This window comes from Ursus americanus, chromosome 20 (assembly GCF_024610735.1).
Source record: "Ursus americanus isolate L20-20 chromosome 20, mUrsAme1.1.p, whole genome shotgun sequence".
Taxonomy (NCBI): Eukaryota; Metazoa; Chordata; class Mammalia; order Carnivora; family Ursidae; genus Ursus; species Ursus americanus.
In genome coordinates, this window is record NC_142146.1 from 4507455 (window position 1) to 4528460 (window position 21006).

The 21006-nt window shown below is 46.8% G+C and overlaps 1 protein-coding gene across 1 annotated transcript in view; it reads right to left on the reverse strand.

Annotated features, from left to right (window-relative positions):
• Window positions 1–21006, reverse strand: part of TRIM71 (tripartite motif containing 71) — a 64431-nt gene that overhangs the window by 14571 nt on the left and 28854 nt on the right. The window contains exon 2 of the mRNA XM_045798136.2: window positions 4006–4173. Coding sequence (XP_045654092.1) covers window positions 4006–4173 — 168 coding nt within the window. The remainder of the gene's footprint in view (window positions 1–4005; window positions 4174–21006) is intronic.

Below are 21006 nucleotides of genomic sequence, written 5' to 3' on the forward strand. Positions count from 1 at the left end.
CCTGCAAATGACTAAAATTAACAACACAGGAAACAACAGGTGTTGGCAAGGATGCCAAGAAAGGGGAATGCTCTTAGGCTGTTGGTGGGAATGTAAACTGGTGCAGTCACTCTGGAAAACAGCAAGAAAGTTCCTCAAAAAGTTAAAAACAGAACTACCCTATGATCTGGCAATTGTACTACTAGGTATTTACCCACAGGATAGAAAAACACTGATTTGAAGGGATACATGCACCCTGAGGTATACAGCAGCACTACCAACAATAGCCACAATATGGAAAAAGCCTAAATGTCCATTGACTGATAAATGGATAAAAAGAAGTGATACACACACACATACACACACACACACACACACACTCAGCCATCAAAAAGAATGAAATCTTGCCATTTCCAATGACGTGGATGGAGCTCAAGTGTATCATGCCAAGTGAAATTCACCAGCCAGAGAAAGACAAATACTGTACGATTTCACTCATATGTAGAACTTAAGAAACAAAAGAGATGAATATGGGGGGAACAAAAGAGAGGCAAACCAAGAAACGGACTCTTAACTATAGAGAACAAACTAAGGGTTACTGGAGGGGAGATGGCTGAGATGGTGGGCTACATGGGTGATGGGGATTAAGAAGGACACTCGTGGAAGATCGGTAGGAGAAGGAAGGGAAGAATGAAGGGGGGTAAACAGAGGGGGAATGAAGCATGAGAGACTGTGGACTCTGGGAAACAAACTGAGGGCTTCAGAGGGGAGGGGTGTGGGGATTGGGATAGGCCGGTGATGGGTATTAAGGAGGGCACATATTGCATGGTGCATTGGGTGTTATATGCAACTAATGAATCATCGAACACTACATCAAAAACTGGGGATGTACTGTATGGTGACTAATATAACAAAATAAAAATTACTTAAAAAAAAAAAAAAAAAAGAAGAAGAAGAAGAAGGACACTTGTGATGAGCACTGGGTGTTGTCTGTTAAGCAATGAATCACTAAATCCTAAACCGGAAACTAACATTATCCTGTATGTCAACTGGAATTTATTTTTTAAAGATTTATTATTTATTCATTTGAGAGAGACAAGAGAGAGCAAGTGAGAGCACAAGCAGAGGGTAGGGTCAAAGGGAGAGGGAGAAGCAGACTCCCTGCTGAGCAGGGCACCTGATGTGGGGCTTAATCCCAGGACCCCCGGGATCATGACCTGAGCTGAAGGCAGACGCTTAACCGACTGAGCCTACCCAGGCACCCCAACTAACTAGAATTTAAATACAAATTTGGAAGGAAAAACAAACAAAACTTCCCTATAACTGATGTGTAACACTGGATTTTGGCCAATGGATATAAGAAGTGTTGTGCAAGCCTTCTGGGAAATCTCTATAGAAGGCTGGAGAATGCCTGTTTCCTTCCAACGGTCCAGAATATAGATGTGGTTTTTTTTTTTTTTAATCTTTTTTAGATTATTTATTTATTTATTTGACAGAGAGAGAGACAGCCAGCGAGAGAGGGAACACAAGCTGGGGGAGTAGGAGAGGAAGAAGCAGGCTTCCAGCGAAGGAGCCTGACGTGGGGCTTGATCCCAGAATGCCAGGATCACGCCCTGAGCCGAAGGCAGACGCTTAACCGCTGTGCCACCCAGGAGCCCCGAGAATATAGATGTGTTATCTTCAGATCCAGCAGCCATTTGTGGCCATAGCTCTGAGCAAGACTCACTTGTCCTCAATCTTTACCTCAACTTCCCTTCCCCCAAAGGCATGTGCTGGCATCAGAGAGTGAACTCAGAGGGAAAGATGGGCCGTGGTTTTTTCTACCAACACCCAGGGGACTTCCTTCTCAACAGGTACCAATCTCTCTTTCATTAGAGGGCTGCCAGATAGTCTTAGAAATGGTCAATGTATTGAGAGCCTGATAAGAAAATTCAGACAGAAATCGCTAGCCAATCCTACCCCAATCTTCAGATCACTGGCCGGGTGTAGATTCTGAAGAATCAGAACCAGAGCCACAAAAGGCTACCCCTCCCCTGCCCTACACAGTCTTAGTTTTTTCAAGGAGTCAATTCACAACTGATGCAGGTGCACCTGGATGGGCCATACAGATTAACAACAAACTGAGCCTTCCACCTCAGCCCAAATACCCATCTGCCACTTGGCTCCTCCACCCAAAACGCCCCATCAGGCACCACAGTACCAACTCACATTTGAACTTCATCCCGAGGTTCTTTTTTTTCCTTTTCTTTAAAAGATTTTATTTATTTGATAGAGAGGGAAAGAGAACACAGAGGTAAAGGGAGGAGCGGAGAGCCCAATGCGGGAATCAATCCCAAGACCTGGGATCATGACCTGAGCCAAAAGCAAGATGCTTAACCAACTGAGCCATCCAGGCACACCCCACCCCCGCAAGGTTCTTTTCACTACTCAACACAGCAGACTCTCAGCTAACACTGACTATATTTGCTGTAGAAAGTTAAGCACTGCAGACAAAATCTTCTGCATGTCAACTTTTTTCTCCTCTCCACAAAAAGTTCAAATTTCCACCTCCGAGATTGTCACTTTAACCACAGAGCTCCCCTTAAGCTTCTAGCAAATTATGACAACTCGTTTTTCTCTCCAGAGTGGCAGATCCCAGGAAGCGGAGAGCACCAGCAATTCTCTCAAACATGTTTCAAGGACCCCTGAGTGTTCTCAATCCCAAAGAGAGAAAGGGGTTAGTAAGATTATATCACAATGTGGGGGGCAGGACCCAGACACAGCAGGTCTTTAAGCTCCCCCAGGTGACGTGGACAGCTGCCAGAGTCCAGGAGACACCAGCATCTAAAGGTAATTGACCAGGTCCTAATGGCAGTGGGATGAAAAGGGAAGCCACAAAGCACTTCATCTGCAGGAACAAGTTCACCAAAATAGAACAGAAATAAAATGAACTATGCACTAGTGGGGATGCTGACAAACAGTAACTTAAGAGCAACCAAGAGCCACTCCAAAGACATAAAAAAGAAAGCAGGCCTCTCTGGCATAAGATTATGCCAGAATGAGTCACTGCAGAAACACAGACTCTCAAACCTCTTAAGTATATGAGTTGAATATCAGATAATCTGACTCTTTTGAAAGTCATGCAAAGGAATATGATAGCTGCTGAGAAACTTACTAAAACCTCCACCATCCTTCTGCCCCTTCTTTAGAGCACATGATCAATTCTTCGCATTTCCAAAAAACCAGGATCTTATTTTTTAAGCAATTCACTTATTCAAATACTCTAAGAATGTAAATAAACAACAGTTTTCCATTCAATTTTTGCTCAACGATTAGCAATGTTTCCTGATTTTCAAGTTTTATCCTACAGATAAGGAAAACACCTCATGATTTTTTCCTTTCTTAAAAACCTTGGCACCTGGACCAGACAATAAGATTTTAAATCACTTCAGGCATGCCATCGCTTGACTGTAAAAGAACTTCTCTATGCCCCCAAAGTTACCCATGTCCCTTCCTAATCCTAAAGGGATGGGGACTAAACAGAAACAAGGGTCTCGGTTACCAGGAGACTTCATTACTTAGGGAAAAGTTTGAAATAAACTTCTGTTGCTCACTTATTTTTCACCGATAAATAAATCTGAACAGCAGAGGTTATCTGTCCGGAAAGCATTAAGTACCCAGTCTTTCTGCAGTCCTGACTGAGGGATGCTAATGCCCACTTGCTATTTGGGGAGGGGGCTGGATGAGAAACAGGCAGATCATGTGGTGGGGGCCCAGCTAAGTGTCTGCAACAAGCCCTGACTGGCTAGTCAACTTTGGCCACACCCTTCTCATGTTCCCGTACTCTCCACCTCCCCAAACCCTCCACCTCCCCAAGGGATTACTGCTGCAGTGAATGTCACATGAGCTCACTTGGGTCATTGTTCCATGGCCCCCACACACTGGAGCCTGCCCAGTAATCTACACGTGCCATCTGAAAGGGAGCAGGAAAGGTTTTATGTGCAAGAAAGAACAAGGGAAACAGGTGAAGGGCGGGGAAGGACTGACCTGGATTGCCTGGCGGCCCTGCTGCGCATCGGCCAGCAGCTGGATGGTAAGTGCCCGCGAGTCCTGCAGCGCCTCCTGGAGGTAGATGAAGCTGTGGCCCCCATGCCTGCCCATCGTACACTCACGACAGATGGGCACCGAGCAAGTGTCACAGTACAGGTGCAGCACCTGTGGACCAGAGAGCGGACAGGCATTAAGGGGAGATTCGGGACTAGCGGGGAGGGGGGCAGCCACAGGAGTGCCTGTGGATTCCAGACCCTCAGCCAACATCTTCCCAATTAGCAAGCACAGCTCTACAGAAAGAGGGAGCAGCGCAGTCAATGTGAGCACAACTTGCCCTCCTTTCCCACCCCCTCGGCCCCAAATCAAGGAAAAAACAGCCAGTTCCCTCTGTCCACTCGTTTCATTCAGAAGTATAATGGAGAGAGTCCAAAGACAAAGATAAAATAAAACAATTCTCCTGGCGTAAGAGATTTTCCCGTATCTCAGATTAATTACCCAGAAAAATTCTAGGATTGTGTTTCTTTGCCTAAGATTGGTGGCCCAAACGAAAGTATATACCAGAAAAATTTGTCTTGCCACCCCAGTTTCTGGATCTGTGAAACATGGCTAGGAGCCACTATTAATCACCCTCCCACCACAGCTTGCAGCCACCCTCCCCATCAAGGAGATTAGCGCAAAGAGCAGAGCATGGTTCTCCCAGGCACTCAAGCAAGCTACAGGCTTAAGCTTCTGGAACGAAGGCGAAAAGCTAGTGGGGTAAGGTCAGCCAGCTTCTTGTCTTTCTTCTTCCTGCCAAGTTGTTCCAAGGAGCTGACCCTGTGAGGCAGCCCGTGCTGACAGAACTGCTTTATATGATGTTCTGTATTTCCCTGGGGCCCCGCATGCTAGGAGGGGAGAAGGGTTGGCACGACCTCCACCTGCTGATAAATGAGGAGCTCTCAAGAGCGAAAGCACCTTGGCACAGAAACTGGGCCAGTGTAGCTGTACCCCCCCAGAGAGCAGGCACTTAGTACCACTCTCTGTAAATGTTTGCTGGATTGCTTTCAAGAGCAGCGCTTCAATTTGCCGCCGGTATACCTGCGTGTGGGGAAAAGCCAGCCAACACGCAACAGGCAGGGAAGCGGTGTCCGAGGGGCTGCTTTCCCATACACAATACACTCAATCCCCAGATGAAGACAAGAGGTCATGACGCCTTAGGGCCACACAGCAAGCAGGGGCAGAACAGGGAGGCCAGCATGAGCCTTCTGAAGAGCTGGTTCCGAGACATGCCTGACACCGGCTCTTCCCCTGAGCACTAAGCACCGTACTAGGTGTTGTGAAGTCCAGGATGTGAGACTGGAGGCAAGGTGATTCTGTGTGGAACAGAATAGGAGCTCACCCTGGTCCCGAAGCAGTCAGAGTGTCACAGGACACAGAGATGGGGAGGGAGGGCTACAATGTTCCCATTAGAAGGACATGCACAGAAAGGGCCCTGGTGGGAGAGAGAATGCTGCTTCTCTTCTCTTTGGGTTATTTTAAAGATTTACTTATTTATTTGAGAGGATGTGCTATCGTGGGGGGCGGGGGGGGGGGGACAGACAGAAAATCCCCACTAAGCGCAGAGCCCTGACGTGATGAGATCATGACCTGAGTGGACAAGTGCCCCCCCACCCCCTCAGGTTATTTTATTAACTCACCAACACAATGGCACAGAGCACGTCCACTAGGAAACGAGTTCAGTCAGGGAAACAGGCCTTCTCCACTCAGGGTTCAGAGGGTGAAAAGGGAGGTGAGTGGATTAGACTGCTTCCCTAGGAACTTTTGGATTCAGAAATCAGGAAAGGGGGGCGCCTGAGTGGCAGAGTCGTTAAGCGTCTGCCTTCAGCTCAGGGCGTGATCCCGGCGTTCTGGGATCGAGCCCCACATCGGGCTTCTCCATTAGGAGCTTGCTTCTCCCTCTCCCACTCCCCCTGCTTGTGTTCCCTCTCTCGCTGGCTGTCTCTGTCAAATAAATAAACAAAATCTTAAAAAAAAAAAAAAAGAAATCAGGAAAGGATTTAGGATATTATGTTCTTTTTTTTTTAAGATTTTATTTATTTATTTGAGAGGGAGAGGGAGAGGGAGCATGAGCAGGGGGAGGGGCAGAGGGAGAAGCAGACTCCCCACTGAGCAGGGAGCCCTGACATGGGGGGGGGGGGTAATCCCAGGACCCTGGGATCATGACCTGAGCCGAAGGCAGGTGCTCATCCGACTGAGCCACCCAGGCGCCCCAAGACCAATCGCTTTTTTTTTAAATAGATGTGCATATTCTTTTTTTTTTTAAGATTTTATTTCTTTTTTATTTTTTAAAGATTTTATTTATTTATTCGACAGAGATAGAGACAGCCAGCGAGAGAGGGAACACAAGCAGGGGGAGTGGGAGAGGAAGAAGCAGGCTCATAGCGGAGGAGCCTGATGTGGGGCTCGATCCCATAACACCGGGATCGCGCCCTGAGCCGAAGGCAGACGCTTAACCGCGTGCCACCCAGGCGCCCCTATTTATTTCTTTGACAGAGAAACAACCAGCGAGAGAGGGAACACAAGCGGGAGGAGTGGGAGAGGAAGGAGCAGGCTCTCCCAGTGGAGCAGGGAGCCTGATGTGGGGCTCGATCCCAGGACTCTGGGATCAGGCCCTGAGCCAAAGGCAGATGCTTAACAACTGAGCCACCCAGGCGCCCCGCAATCGCTTTTTAAAACAGGTTCACCACGTACAGTTGATCTAATCTTTCTGATCTGATAAAGCTAAAATTCTCAAGCTAACCTTCAATACTAACCAAAAGATGCTGAACTGGATAAACTTGGGAGAAATTCCTGGACAGTCTCTTTTTACAATGTGGTGCTAAAGCAATGCCCGCTCCCGTTTCAATAACTCACCCCCTGCCTTCCCTTTGCTCCCTCCATTTGTCATGAGAAAAAAGGCATCACTCCTATGTTCATGTGAAGTGTGAAAACCTCCCATCTCCAGGTTCCTTTTAAATTAGAATAGGACAGGTCTCTGAACCTTCTGTCCTCTGCCCCTGCCAAACAGCTAAGCAATCTTCTCTTCATCTCTTCTGTGAACAGCTGTGTGGACTGGCTGGAGTCCCCCTGCTTTCTTTAGTCTGTGCAAGCATAACTGCTCTCACTCGTACAGTGAGTGGAAAACAACCTGAGGCTGTTAGCCCGAGCCTGGCACCATCTGGTCAGTCACCTGACTGGGCTTGTCTCGTGTGAAACACGAGGGGTCTGGCTAGGTGCCTTAAGGAGACCACTCAGGGTTCAACCCTATCTCAGGGACTCAACACCAGAAACCAAAAGGCTTTTAAATAATTCTGGGCCAAGCAAGGAAGCCAGGGGCCAATTATGTGACTGCAAGGAACCAAGGTGATTTTTCTGGGTTTTAGATGTTTACAATCCAGAGCCTGGATGACGTTGTGCATAGGAGATATCCTGCAAATGGTAGGTTTCAAAGCATTCTGCAGAGGAAGTGGCCAGAAAAGAAACACGTGGCAGCAGGGTGCCCAAAGCCCCTGGCACTGGGCCCCTCTAGACACCTATCCCTGAGAGCCCAGACTTCTGAAGTGGGCAGTGGGGTCTCTGGATGTGATCCTACCTGGCATCATTTCACAGAGGACTGATGCAGCCCTGAGTGCCTACAGCACACTGTGATTTTGGAGGCACCAGGGCACTGCAGTTGCAGGAGGACTATAGGGACGCTACAGAGGTGGGGCTGGCGCTGGGGGACACCCAGCTGGTTGATAATAAAAGGCTATGGGTGAGTAAAACAACATAGTGGTGCTTATCATTAATAAACTACCGATTTTTAAAACAGCAGTATCCAAAAACCGAAAATACGGTCAATTTTTATAAACCATCTAGCTAAACTTTGGCACAAAACTTTGGCAAGACTTCACGTTCCATTTAGAAGTCCCATATCTCCTCTACCTGAAATTTCTAAAGTCGAAAACCCACAATTTTATAGCTCGTGAAAACACCGTCAATAGGTAAGGGTACACACGGGGGCAATCCCCTCTGAAATAGCTGGAAGATTATTTTAAAAGAATATACTGGAACCCATGTCTTCCAAAAGGCTAGAAATGTGGCAGAGGCCATGAACTGTGGCTCCGGAACGGGGGGGAGGAGTGGTCCTCAGGCGGCAGGAATTGCAGGGCCTGGAGCTGCCTGCTTGGGGCTTCCCGGGCAGATGCACGACACGCCCCCTCAAGCCCCCCTCCCCCCGTAGCCTGGCGACAATCTGGCTGCCCCGACTGAATGGAGCAGGCTCGACCTCTGACCTTGCAAGTGACCACCCTCTTCCCTGCCCCCAGCTTCCAGAACGCCCCACCCACTGCCTTCCTCTCCCATAATTTCTAAAATACCAGGCAGAGACAAAGACCTAGGAATGCGGGCCCAGCAGGAGAGGAAGGAGGGAGGTTAAAGAAAAAATAAATAAATAAAAATACCACGGAGGCAGGTTTACCTTAGCCAGTGCTTAAATAAAGTGCTTTGTTAATGAACAAGACTGTGTATGCATTTCTGGAATCCACTTTTTATACTACCTGTGATCCAACGAGGAACGAACACACACCCACCCACCCAGGGGACTCCTATGAGAGCACCATGCACCCTGAAAGAATGAGCTTCCAGATTAAAGTACAACTACCCACATCACTGAGGAATGTAAACTGAAAGGATAGAGGGGCTGCTCGCCATGGAGATGCCCCAACTGAAATATAGTACTGCTGTACACGTAGCGTTTTTGAGATTTCCTTCACATCCCTTAAAACAACTGGGGGCATTTGGCCTCCCACAAACAGGCCTGGACAAAAGGAGGTCACCCATGCAAGAGGGTTCCTAAGCTTCCCACTATAGAAATGAAGTGGAGGATGGCGGGGGACAACCAAAAGCCTTACCTGTGTATGCTGCCCTGCACACTCTCTAATAAAAAACCTCAAAACATTAAACCAAGTTCAAGGAGTAGAGTCCAGCCAGTCTGAAACTAAGTCTATTAAATAACATCAAAACCAGGTTTTACTTGATTTAGGGGAAACAGAATGCCAGTGCTCCAAACCACAGTCCAAACGCGAGGAAGAGGTCCCTCCTGCATCTCTGGCCACGTGCTGCTCCAGAGCTGTGACCTGGGGGCCCAGGGAAGAGGGGAAAGAAAGGAAACTGTACCCTCTGCATGCACAATCACTACCAGCTCAAGCTGGCAGAACCTAGCTGAGGGCTCGTAAGGGTGGGGAGAGAGGCAGGGAGGGGCGAGATGTGCTGAAGCATTAAAAAAATTTTTTTAGGAGGGTGCCTGGCTGGCTGGCTCAGTCAGTAGCGAATAAGACTCTTAACCTCAGGGCTGTGAGTCTGAGCCCCATATTGGGTGTAGAGATTACTGAAAAATAAAGCCTTTATTCAAAAACAAAACAAAACAAAAAAACTAGGGAACATATATGCATTTTTAGTGCAAAACAATGTAAGTGCAAATAGTTTCTCCCAATTTCTCACTCAATTGTTTCTACTTCTTTATGTAACCATCTAAAAATATGTTAATTCTGTATTTTGAATTTTTTTAAAGACACAAATAGGAGTATATTACACCAGCCTTTTTTCACTTAACTATATTAACTTGGAGAAAGCTGCATGTTTTATAAATGGCTCCATGGTAGGTTGCCTGTGAATGTACCACAACTTATTAGTACCTGCTGATAGAATTTTAAAGCCATTTCTTGGGGCACCTGGGTGGCGCAGTCGTTGGGCGTCTGCCTTCGGCGCAGGGCATGATCCCGGCGTTATGGGATCAAGCCCCATGTCAGGCTCCTCCACTGTGAGCCTGCTTCTTCTTCTCCCACTCCCCCTGCTTGTGTTCCCTCTCTCGCTGGCTGTCTCTATCTCTGTCAAATAAATAAATAAAATCTTTAAAAAAAAAAAGAATTTTAAAGCCATTTCCTGTTTTAAAAAAAAAAAAATCACAAAAATGCTGTGTTGCATTATCCTTGTTCTTTATACACCTCCATTTCTTCCAATTTGGCAACACATATGATCACTACATCACTTGATGTGCGAGAAGGAAAATATACTTGCAAGGGTGGATAGTAAGGATTCTCGGTCTTACTAACTTTAAGTCTGGTCAACCTCCACCCAAATGAAAAAAGGAGGTTTGCGCCTGTTTCTGTTCCCTACAGGACCAAACTTATACAAAAAGCCAGTGGGGGGGCGGGGGGAGCACCAGATGAGATGGTCAATGTTGGGACTGGGAGTTAAGGTCCACTTCTGCTTGGCTGGAAGGCTTCAGTGGACATGGAGATTGAAAAGAAGCCCAGAAGAGCAGCAACAAAGCAAGCCTTGTGTTTTGTATCCTCAGTGGCTGCTAAGGAGATTGTCCCAAACACAAAGGTATGGGTGGGGTGGCTGCTAGTTGGGGGTGTCTCTAGAGGTGGAGGGCGGAAGGGGTCTCAAGCAATGTACACGGAAAACCTCGTGTTAAGAATAAAATTAACACTTATCAGTCCCAGAGGGTATTGTTCAAACACCCAGTGACACAAACATTGAGGTCCCATACAAACCCACGATGCCCTTTCTGCAATTCCGAAATCCAACAGGCTCTGGAAACCAAAAGTGTTTACATAAGCTACTTGGCAGCAAAACCCAAACAGGCATGAAAATGATTTATGACTTTTACCTATACCATTTAGTGTGAGAGTTCATGCACTTCACTGGAGAAATGCTAATATTCATTATTTTGTAGTGTTGTGACTTAATATAGGTATGTACACACTATTAACTTTCTAAACTCAGAAATCTTACACGTCTGTTGCAAGGGTTAGAACCAAAGATTTGGGCTACCTATCTGGCCAGCTAGCTGAATGAGATTCATTCCCAAGCTAAACTAAGCAACGGAGTCAAGACTACCTGGTGGTGGAGTGGGGTGTCCAAGAACAGCCCCAACTGGGGGCAGAACAGCTTACTCGGCTCCAGAGCAAAATCTGAGGCTCGATGGACATAGCAAATTTGAGAAGGAAGGGTTGAAAACAGAGAGGAATGTCATTAAGCTCTAACAGCTTCTGACCCAATGCAGTAGCTGGTGCCAACAGAGAAGCAGGAGTCTGAAGATCCTGAAGTCATGTGCTGTTCACTTGAGGTTTCTGCGCTAACCCCAAAGCCCTATCAGTGTTCCCTTCCTTACTTAGTTTTTTTAAGCAATCTCTATCCCCAGTGTGGGGCTAGAACTTACAACCCCAAGATAAAGAGTCGCATGGTCCTCAGACTGAGCCAGCTAGGTGCCCCTCCCTTCCCTATTTTTTTAGGAGAAAATTTCACACTTCCAATGAACACTGTTCCCTCTCTCTCCAACACCAACTAACCACCACATAGCATAGCCCCGGTCCTCAGGGCCCCAACTCACAAGGCATTCAACCCCTTTAAAAGCTCCTTTCCCAGGTGCCTGGGTGGCTCAGTTGGTTAAGCATCTGCCTTTGGCTCAGGTCATGGTCCTGGGATCCTGGGATGTAGCCCTGACATCATGCTCAGTGGGGAGTCTGCTTCTCCCCTCTCACCACCCCAGTCTCATATTCTCTCGCTTTCTCTCAAATAAATGACAAAAATCCTTAAAAAATAAAAATAAAAGTTCCTTTTTCCCTCCCTATCACCTGCTTTCCTGCTGTGGGACCAGGTCCCAAAGCCCTGAAGTCAGGCACATGGGTCCCCAATTTATACTCCAGGAACCCTGCCATGTTCCCATGGCTCAGAGCCCTCACATAACTGTTCCTTCTCTCTGGAAGGACACTCCCTGAGCACACAGCTTTTGACATTGACCTATACAAAATCAAAACTATTACCTTTTTAAAGCTAAAAAAAAAACAAAAAGACACAGATAATTAGATGAGTAAATTGTTTCCGAATAGAACGCTTGAATTTAGCTGAGGTTACTTGCAGATTTGATAAAAAGAGAAATAACCCAGTTTACGGTCCCCAGAAATGTCAGAATTATTAAAAAGTATGAAAGTGAGGGGCGCCTGGGTGGCATAGCAGTTAAGCGTCTGCCTTCGGCTCAGGGCATGATCCCGGCGTTATGGGATCGAGCCCCACATCAGGCTCCTCTGCTATGAGCCAGCTTCTTCCTCTTTCACTCCCCCTGCTTGTGTTCCCTCTCTCGCTGGCTGTCTCTATCTCTGTCAAATAAATAAATAAAATCTTAAAAAAAAAAAAAAAAAGTATGAAAGGGAGTTCATCCTGAGAGAAAACCCCAGAGAACAGTGACATCCTGGGCAGCACAGCACACAACACCTGCCAGTTTTGCCAGAGTCACAGACAAAATAGGTTCACAAATTCTTCTTACCATGGCCATCTCCTTTTATTTAAAGCTGAGGATAGGGGCGCCTGGGTGGCACAGCGGTTAAGCGTCTGCCTTCGGCACAGGGCGTGATCCTGGCGTTATGGGATCGAGCCCCACATCGGGCTCCTCCGCTGTGAGCCTGCTTCTTCCTCTCCCACTCCCCCTGCTTGTGTTCCCTCTCTCACTGGCTGTCTCTATCTCTGTCGAATAAATAAATAAAATCTTTAAAAAAAAAAAAAAGCTGAGGATAGGTACAACGGTAAACCTGACTCAAGAAAGGGCCTGTCAGAGGCAAAAAAGGATGATACAGCCCAAGTATATTTTTCTGGGAGCTGCAGTTAGTTTTTACAGGGCTGGAAACCCCCCAGGTGAGCTGTAAGGGCAGAGGTGAGGTGGGAAGGAGGCATGGGGATTTGGGGCAGGAAAACCAGCATGCAGAAGATAGCACCTCCCACACTGAGCTACAGTTAGCAGTTCTCAGAGCCTTTGCAAGTCACAAAAAGACACATTTAATTTTTTTGCTCTCTTTCTGGAAAATATTTATTTATTTAAGTAATCTCTAACCCCAATGAGTGTCTGGCTCAAACTCATGACCCCGAGATCAAGAGTCACAAGCTCTTCTGAGCCAGTCAGACACCCTAATTTTTTAAAGTATTAATCATGAGGTCACAAAACACTATGTGTGGGACAATATACATGGCCACTCAGGGTGTGCATGAGGGATGAATGCAGCTAAGCCTCTGTTCATCTCATTTCTGTGACCTGGAATATCCTCCCTCGACCAGCTCTATCCTTCCCTTTCCACACAGAAAGTCAGGCTCTGCCCCCTGCTTAACGAGGGCATGGCAGTCATGCCCTCCTTGGGCCTGCCTCCATCCTGCTTCCTCCCTGCCTCACACAGCTGCTGATAAACGCATTCTCCAGTGTCTGCCCCTGGGGAAGCCAACCTGCAAGAGCTCCTCGCTTCCTGGACTATTCATTTGTCTCCTGGTCAGAGCCCTGTTATCTTTGCCCAACCCAGGCAGCCTGAGGCACATTCCCAGCTGACCATACCCACCAAGACCTGCAGGGTTTACTGCCCACTGCCTGGAGCTTCTCTCCCACTTCTGAAGGCTTTAACAAGAGCCCCACAGTCAAGGAGTATCTTCTTCATGCTGGCAGTTGACACACCCGTGCTTGGGGGTTCCTCCAACCGATCCAAGTTACATTTCAGACAATGAGTGACACTTCAGAACATGCCAGAATCGTGGGGCACCTGGGTGGCTCAGCTGGTTAAGCATCTGCCTTTGGCTCAGGTCCTGGGATGGAGCCCTAAGTCGGGCTCCCCGCTCTACGGGGAATCTGCTTCTCCCTCTCCCTCTGCCCCTCCCCCTGCTTGTGCGTGCACTCTCAAATAAATAAATAAAATCTGAGAGAGAGAGAGAGAGAGAGAGAGAGAGAGAGAGAGAGAGAAGACATGCCAGAATTTGGTGGGTTTTTTTTTAGAGGGGGGAGGGACAGAGGCTGACCGGGGACGAGAGAGAATCTTAAGCAGGCTCCCTCCACACACACCGCACGGAGCTGACAAACCCTGAGATCATGACCTGAGCTGAAATCCAGAGTTGGACGCTTACCTGAGCCATCCAGGCGCCCCAGAATTGTCTTGGATTACTGCCTACCAAACGTAGTTTTTAATAATTGTTTACTTAAATAAAACTGGAGTATGTAAAAATTCTTCCACTTCAAAAACAGAAAACTTCTGTATCAACAGAGAAACAGACTATGGTGTATCTGCAGTATTTTTCAGATTCGTGCATTTGAAACAATTATGCTTGCTGGAAAAAGCCAAAATCAAAAAAGAATATACTATTTACGGAGCGCACTTGTGGTGAGCACCAGGTGACGTATGCAAGTGCGGAGTCACTACACTGTGCGCCTGAAACTAACTGTATGTTAACCAACCGGAATTAAAATAAAAACTGAAATTAAAACATAAAAAACAAAAACACATCTTTTTTTTTAAAGGGACAAACTAGGTATTAAGAAAGGGTGGTACAGAGAATCAGTTATCTTTTATTAAGTTATAAAATGTTCAAGTGTATTTTTAAAACTTTAGTAAAATAAAAATTGTTGGAAAAAATAAAAAACATACTGCATAATTTCACTTACAACAAAGACAAAATACGGTGAAAAACATCAGAAGAGAAGCTGATGAAAGGGGTGGTCACACAGGTGTATAACTGTCAAAAATCAAAATGTACAATTATAATGTTTATGTAAATTATACATAAGAAAAAAATTAGTGAGGGGAGAAACCCTCCCACTGACAACCTAGTGTCTATGGGGTGGGGTCTGGAGCCTTGACTCAGTGGTGGGGAGCTCTTCGTAGCTACGGACTGAATACATACCCATACTCGTGGAGCCCATGAATGAGTTGCTCCAATGGCCCCACATAATTTACTTCTAATAGGTTACTACCATTCTTCCTACAATGTTCCCATTACGCATTATTTTTCCTTTGCCCTCCACTATAAATATTATCTTAAGTTCTATCTCACAAGAGGCAAGTGTTGGACTAACTCCCCAGAGGTTTTGAAAAAATTAGAACTCTGAGCCCGATTTACAGCACCACAGGCGGCCCGCGGTCATACAAAGCCATATGAAATCATCAGTGTCCCAGCTGCTGCCCTGGCATGCATCTGACCTCTGATGTACTAATGAGTGGCCCATGCAGCTTCCAGCAGCAAATAAAAGAGATTTGTTCCAACACTGAGATCACTGCCCACGTAAATTATAGATTTTTAAGCCAGACACGAGAAGATAGATTCTGACACAGATGCACAGCTCTCCTGTTGCCTCCAAGGTCACAAAAGGCAGTTTCAATCTGGACCCTTAAAGCAGGTGGTGCCCAGGGGTGGACTTCATACAATGGCCAGACTCTGTAAGGGGTCATGTAACTCAGCCCTCACCTCTTAAACAGTGGGCAACCTTGTGCACCTGAAACCTTTTCACTCCCTGGCAGCCAAAGGGGTCTCACCTGCCTCTGCGGCTGAGATCACACAGACAGGTGAGTTTTAAGCAAGAAAACACACTCATCACCTTGGGAAAATTGTCCCAGGGACGGAAGCAGAAGCAAAGACTCAGATAATTAGAAAAAAAGAGTTTTTAAACATTACTAGCCATATTTTCTCCTTCCAACACAACAACAAAAAAATTTTCTTTTCTCTCCCCATTCCAGCAAGTCTTATATTCCCGAGTAGCTGGACTCCTATATTAATTACCCTGCCCCGAATAAGAAAGGTTCAACCAACTCTGGCCTTCCTGACGGTCCAAGGTTACAGGGTCACATCCACTGACAATTTTAAGTTCCCTAACTAAGCAATGCCTCCGAATCAAGAGGCTAACCATGTATTTAATTGCTGTAGAAATTTTGTTTTAATCTGTACTTGTTTGCAGTCAGGTATTACCTAAACTGGGAAGGAGACCTGGGAGCCTGGGTGGCTCAGTTGGCTGAGTGTCTGACTCTTGGTTTCCGTTCAAGTTATGATCTTGGGAGTGTGGATTGAGCCCTGTGAGCCATGTGTCCTGGGCTCCACACTCCAGGGCGAGTCTGCTTGAGATTCTCCCTCTCCCTCTGCCCTCCCTCATCTCTAAAAATGGATAAATAAAATCTTTTAAAAAATAAAAAAGCATAAACTAGGATAGAGGCCAATCAAGAAAGAAGGGGCTGGCCTGTGAATTCTCTCGCTGCCAGTAAGTGCCCACTCTCCAACAGGGGGCTGTGCTGTGCATGTCTGCCAAGGATCGGCTCCTTGCCTGCACTCCTCAATGCCCCCATCAAGACAGGCATTAAATATGGAAAACAGACACCACTGACAGCACCTCCTCTTTCCCCCACCAACACCACAGGAACCGATCTCAACAGTTTCCTCTGAGTAAAAGGCAGAAAGAGAGCAAGAGCAGAAGGGGCTCAAGACAGCTCTCTAGAGTAACAGTGAAGGCCTTAGTCGTGTCAAAAAATGATTTCCCTTTTAAACGCTTTTCGTGTTAGCAGTTTGTTAGGCAATTAATTTAAGCCACCCATTCCTTCTTTTCCAACAACAGGAAACCTAGTCCCACGGACAAATGTCGAAGGGGCACTGGTTAGCCAGAGCCAGGCCAAGTAAGGAGACCAACTTTAAAGAGCCTCCTGCCACCGCGGCTGGGAGCCACCAGAGAACAGCAGCCTGGGGCTGATTCTGTGACCCCTGCAGTTTACAGGGCAGTTCTCCCCGTGGAGACCCCGACAATAACCTCTGGAGTCCAAGGTAGGGCACAAGTACGGTAGGGACAGGAGAGCTATGGAAACAAGACAAGCAACTATTTCGGATTGACACCATTAACATTGCAAGGCGTTTAAAAGAAGGGTGCGGGCAGGGGCGCCTGGGTGGCACAGCGGTTAAAGCGTCTGCCTTCGGCTCAGGGCGTGATCCCGGCGTTCCGGGTTCGAGCCCCACGTCAGGCTCCTCCTCTATGAGCCTGCTTCTTCCTCTCCCACTCCCCCTGCTTGTGTTCCCTCTCTCACTGGCTGTCTCTATCTCTGTCAAATAAATAAATAAATAATCTTTAAAAAAAAAAAAAATAAATAAATAAATAAAAGAAGGGTGCGGGGAACAGAACACGAGCTCAACAAACCGTGGCACAAAGAGCCTAGGCAACCAGCAGAAAGAAGAAGAAAGCTGGATTCCTGTTTTCAGTGATGAGACATGATGAAGACCACCCGGCCGGGGCTGGAACCACAAAGGACAAGTAGGGATAAACCTACCAGCGCAAAGGAGAGAGTCAGCTGCCAAACCAGGAATGGTCACTGGGCCAACGAAGGCCAAAAATGAAGCCCTAGTCCCTTGGAATTCAACCTTCTTTCCCACAAGTGTGCACAGCATTTAAAATAGCAGTGCTCTGGGGACACCTGGGTGGCTCAGTTGGTTAAGGGTCTTCAGCTCGGCTCATGATCCCAGCATCCTCGGATCGAGTCCCACATGGGGATCCTTGCTCACCGGGTAGCCTGCTTCTCCCCCTGCTTTGCTCTCTCTCTGACAAGTAAGTAAATAAAATTTTAAAAATAATAGGGGCGCCTGGGTGGCGCAGTCGTTAAGCGTCTGCCTTCGGCTCAGGGCGTGATCCCGGCGTTCTGGGATCGAGTCCCACATCAGGCTCCTCTGCTAGGAGCCTGCTTCTTCCTCTCCCACTCCCCCTGCTTGTGTTCCCTCTCTCGCTGGCTGTCTCTCTCTGTCAAATAAATAAATAAAATCTTTAAAAAATAAAAAAAAAATCTTAAAAATAATAAATTAAATAAATAAATAAATAAATAAATAAATAAATAAATAAATAAATAAAAAAAACAGCAGTGCTCTTAAAGAAGCCGTAACTACAGCAGGACTTGGCAAGGACCAAGGAAAGTGCACATGCAAGTCAAGCCATCACTGACACCTAGGCCAGCAGGACTTTGTGCAGGGAAATGCCAACTAACCAGTAATAAGATAAAATCAGAAAAAAAATCAAGGTGTGGGGACACTGCAGGTAAGACCACTGGAGTCAAGTTCCGTGTTAGAAGCCTGTACAATGGGAGGGGGGTGGGGGAATGGGATAGACCGGTGATGGGTTGTAAGGAGGGCACGTATTGCATGGTGCACTGGGTGTTATACACAACTAATGAATCATCGAGCCTTACATTGGAAACCGGGGATGTACTGTATGGTGACTAACATAATATAATAAAAAATCATAAAATAAAAAAAAATAAATCAAAAAAAAAAAAAAGAAGCCTGTACAATGTCTTTTCTCTGATGAAATCACTTCTCCTGTCTCAAATGTGCAACTTTCTCTGAAATCCCACTTCACCCCAATAAACGAAGCTTGTGGGGGTGGGGCAGCTCTTCAAGCTGTACCTGTATGCTGCTAGCAGAACCCATGGCAGCATGCCGACCCTGACTCAGCGAGCAGTGCAATCAGGGGCCCCCACCTCCTGCCCCGTACAAAACCTCCCGGCCACCCCACCACCTAAGCCACCACCTGGGCAGGTACGCAAGGATAACCTCTTGAGTTCCACAGATGGGGGAAAGCCAGGCCTGCTCAGATGGGAAAGAGAAAATCTGCAAGCTCTAACCCGTGAAGCAGCCAGGGGCTATCAGTTACTTAATCTCAAGTCTCAGGAAGAAAATAAGGGAAAAAGAATGGCCCTTCAACTGGGTCTCTACTTAGGTCCTGAAATTCCTGACGGACTCCTGTGGGGTTTTTTTAGAGTCACTCCCATTCTGGCTAGCATCTATACAGGAGAAATCTAAATCCAGTCGACCCTCGAACAACAAGGGGTTTAGGGGAGCCGACCCCCCACGCAGTTGAAAATCCACCTACAACTTCTGACTCTCCAAAAGCTTAACTACTAATATAGCCTACTGTTTACCCGAAGCTTTACAGGTAACAGTCGAAGAACACATATTTTGTACGTTGTATGTACTGTGTACAGTGTTCTAACAACAAAGCTAGAGGAAAAAAATGTTTAAGAAAATAATAAGGAAGGTTAAATATATTTACAGTACTGCACTGTATTTACTGGGGGAAAAAACCCAAAACCCTGCATTAAGTGGACCCATGCAGTTCAGACCTGTGTTCTGGGTCCAACTGTTAACTGGCTGCCACAGATCCTCAAATTGGTGTGTTTCGAAGTTCTGGCCAGGGTGGGTTTTCCTTCCTTTTTCCTTCTACCACATGAATCCCACTGCACCAAAACTACCTTCTCCATAAGGCAATGATCTGGAAGACTGAGGCTGGCCTGTCCCCTGTTTGGTCAGCTGCGGGGAGCCTCCCTGTCTCCCAACACTTCCCTCCTGCTGTTCAGCCTCCTCTGTTTCAGGGAGGGCTCTTATACTAGGCATTGGAATCTCTTGACTCTGCCTCTGAGGCCCCAATACCCTTATATCAAGTGTGCTGTGTTTACTAATTTTTTTAATTTTCATTTTTTTACTATTTACACTGGATTTAAGGCTCTGGGCTAAAAGCCATGGGAGATTTAAAACAATAACAACAACTGAAGAAGCTTCCAGTCTCCTAGAAATCTTGGTTGGTCCAGTCTGGGGAGCTTTAGCCTGCACATGGGGCACCCCCTTTAAATCTCCAAGGTGACCCCATTTGGAAACCCACTAGAGAGGATCAGTAAGACAAGCAAGGAATTAACCAAATTACATGATATTTGGGGGCAGATTAAAAAAACGGCCACCCAGGGGGCGCCACTAAGCGTCTGCCTTCAGCTCAGGGCGTGATCCCGGAGTTATGGGATCGAGCCCCACATCAGGCTCCTCCGCTATGAGCCTGCTTCTTCCTCTCCCACTCCCCCTGCTTGTGTTCCCTCTCTCGCTGGCTGTCTCATCTCTGTTAAATAAATAAATAAAATCTTTTTTAAAAAAAAAAAAGGACTCCCTTCGTAGTATTTACTGTGGTTGCGTGGCCTTGGGGGTGGGCCAGGTAAATCAGAAATGGCTTCTTTGAAAGAATGGGACAGAAGGAAGACAGAAAGGAAGATTTACAAATTCGATAAAAGTAACAGCTTTAGCAAAGGAGCACACTATTCTTGGCCCAAGCACAAGGGAAGAAACTGGAGTAGACTGGAGGGAAATGTTAGCTGGAAGCTCATGGGCCAAAGGAGGAGGAAATGGGGAGCCGGGGAAAAGCCTCTTGGTAGGGATGTAAATGGTAGCTGGGTGACCTTGAGGGGACAAAGGTTACAGTGCCTGTTCCGGTTAGTCATCCATCCAGACATGGAAAGAGACCAGGGCACAATGAGGTCACCTTACACTGAGGAGTCAAAAAACCTACATTCAAAAGTCCATGTGGCCATTCCTTCTGCAGTTCTGTTGATGGAACTGGCTCACTGAGCTCTATTCCTACCCATAAAATGGGGATCATACACTTCATCTCACAGCTGGTGGTTTCAAACTGTAAGAGAAGGTGCAGGAAATACAAATGCTGACCAGCAGTCCTAACAGAGAGGACAGAGATGGCAGCCTACCCATAAGGGTGCCAGGTGGTAAATAACAGGGAAAGCTAAATCCAACTCCAGGAACACGTTTGCAAGGCAGGACAGATAATGTGGTAAAGCCACTCAAATGGCCTTTCGGGCCTGGGCCGTTACTTGCTTGCCCACTGAAAAGAATGACAGAGATTCCATTCTCTTGGAACTGGAGATTGCAAATAAGTGTACTGGGCAACAACTCCGACCTATAGAGGTCTCCAACTTCCTGTGGGGCCAAGGTGCCTGCCCACGAGGCCAGACTCCACCCCTCCATGCATAACCAGTCAGACTAGCCTCTTTCAACCGCCACCAGCAGATGACCTTCTACTTTTAACATGAATTCCCAGTACTCGCACCGTGCTTGGCGCGGTGTCCTTGTCCTCAAAGAGGTTACAGTCCAGTAGGAGAGATATGATAGTAAGAGGTCCACAATTACAGGGCTGGGGGAAGAAAACCAGGAAACACTGGGCCTAGCATATAATCCCAGCAGACTTCCTGAAAGAAGGGAAGTCTGAGACTTTAGCCTAAAAGTATAACAGAAATGGGTGGGAGGGAAGGTCCAGACAAAGAACGCTATTACAAGGAAAAGCAAGACACCTTCTCATTCTACCTTCCCAAGTTGAGAACTGCAGGCCCTGCTCAGGAT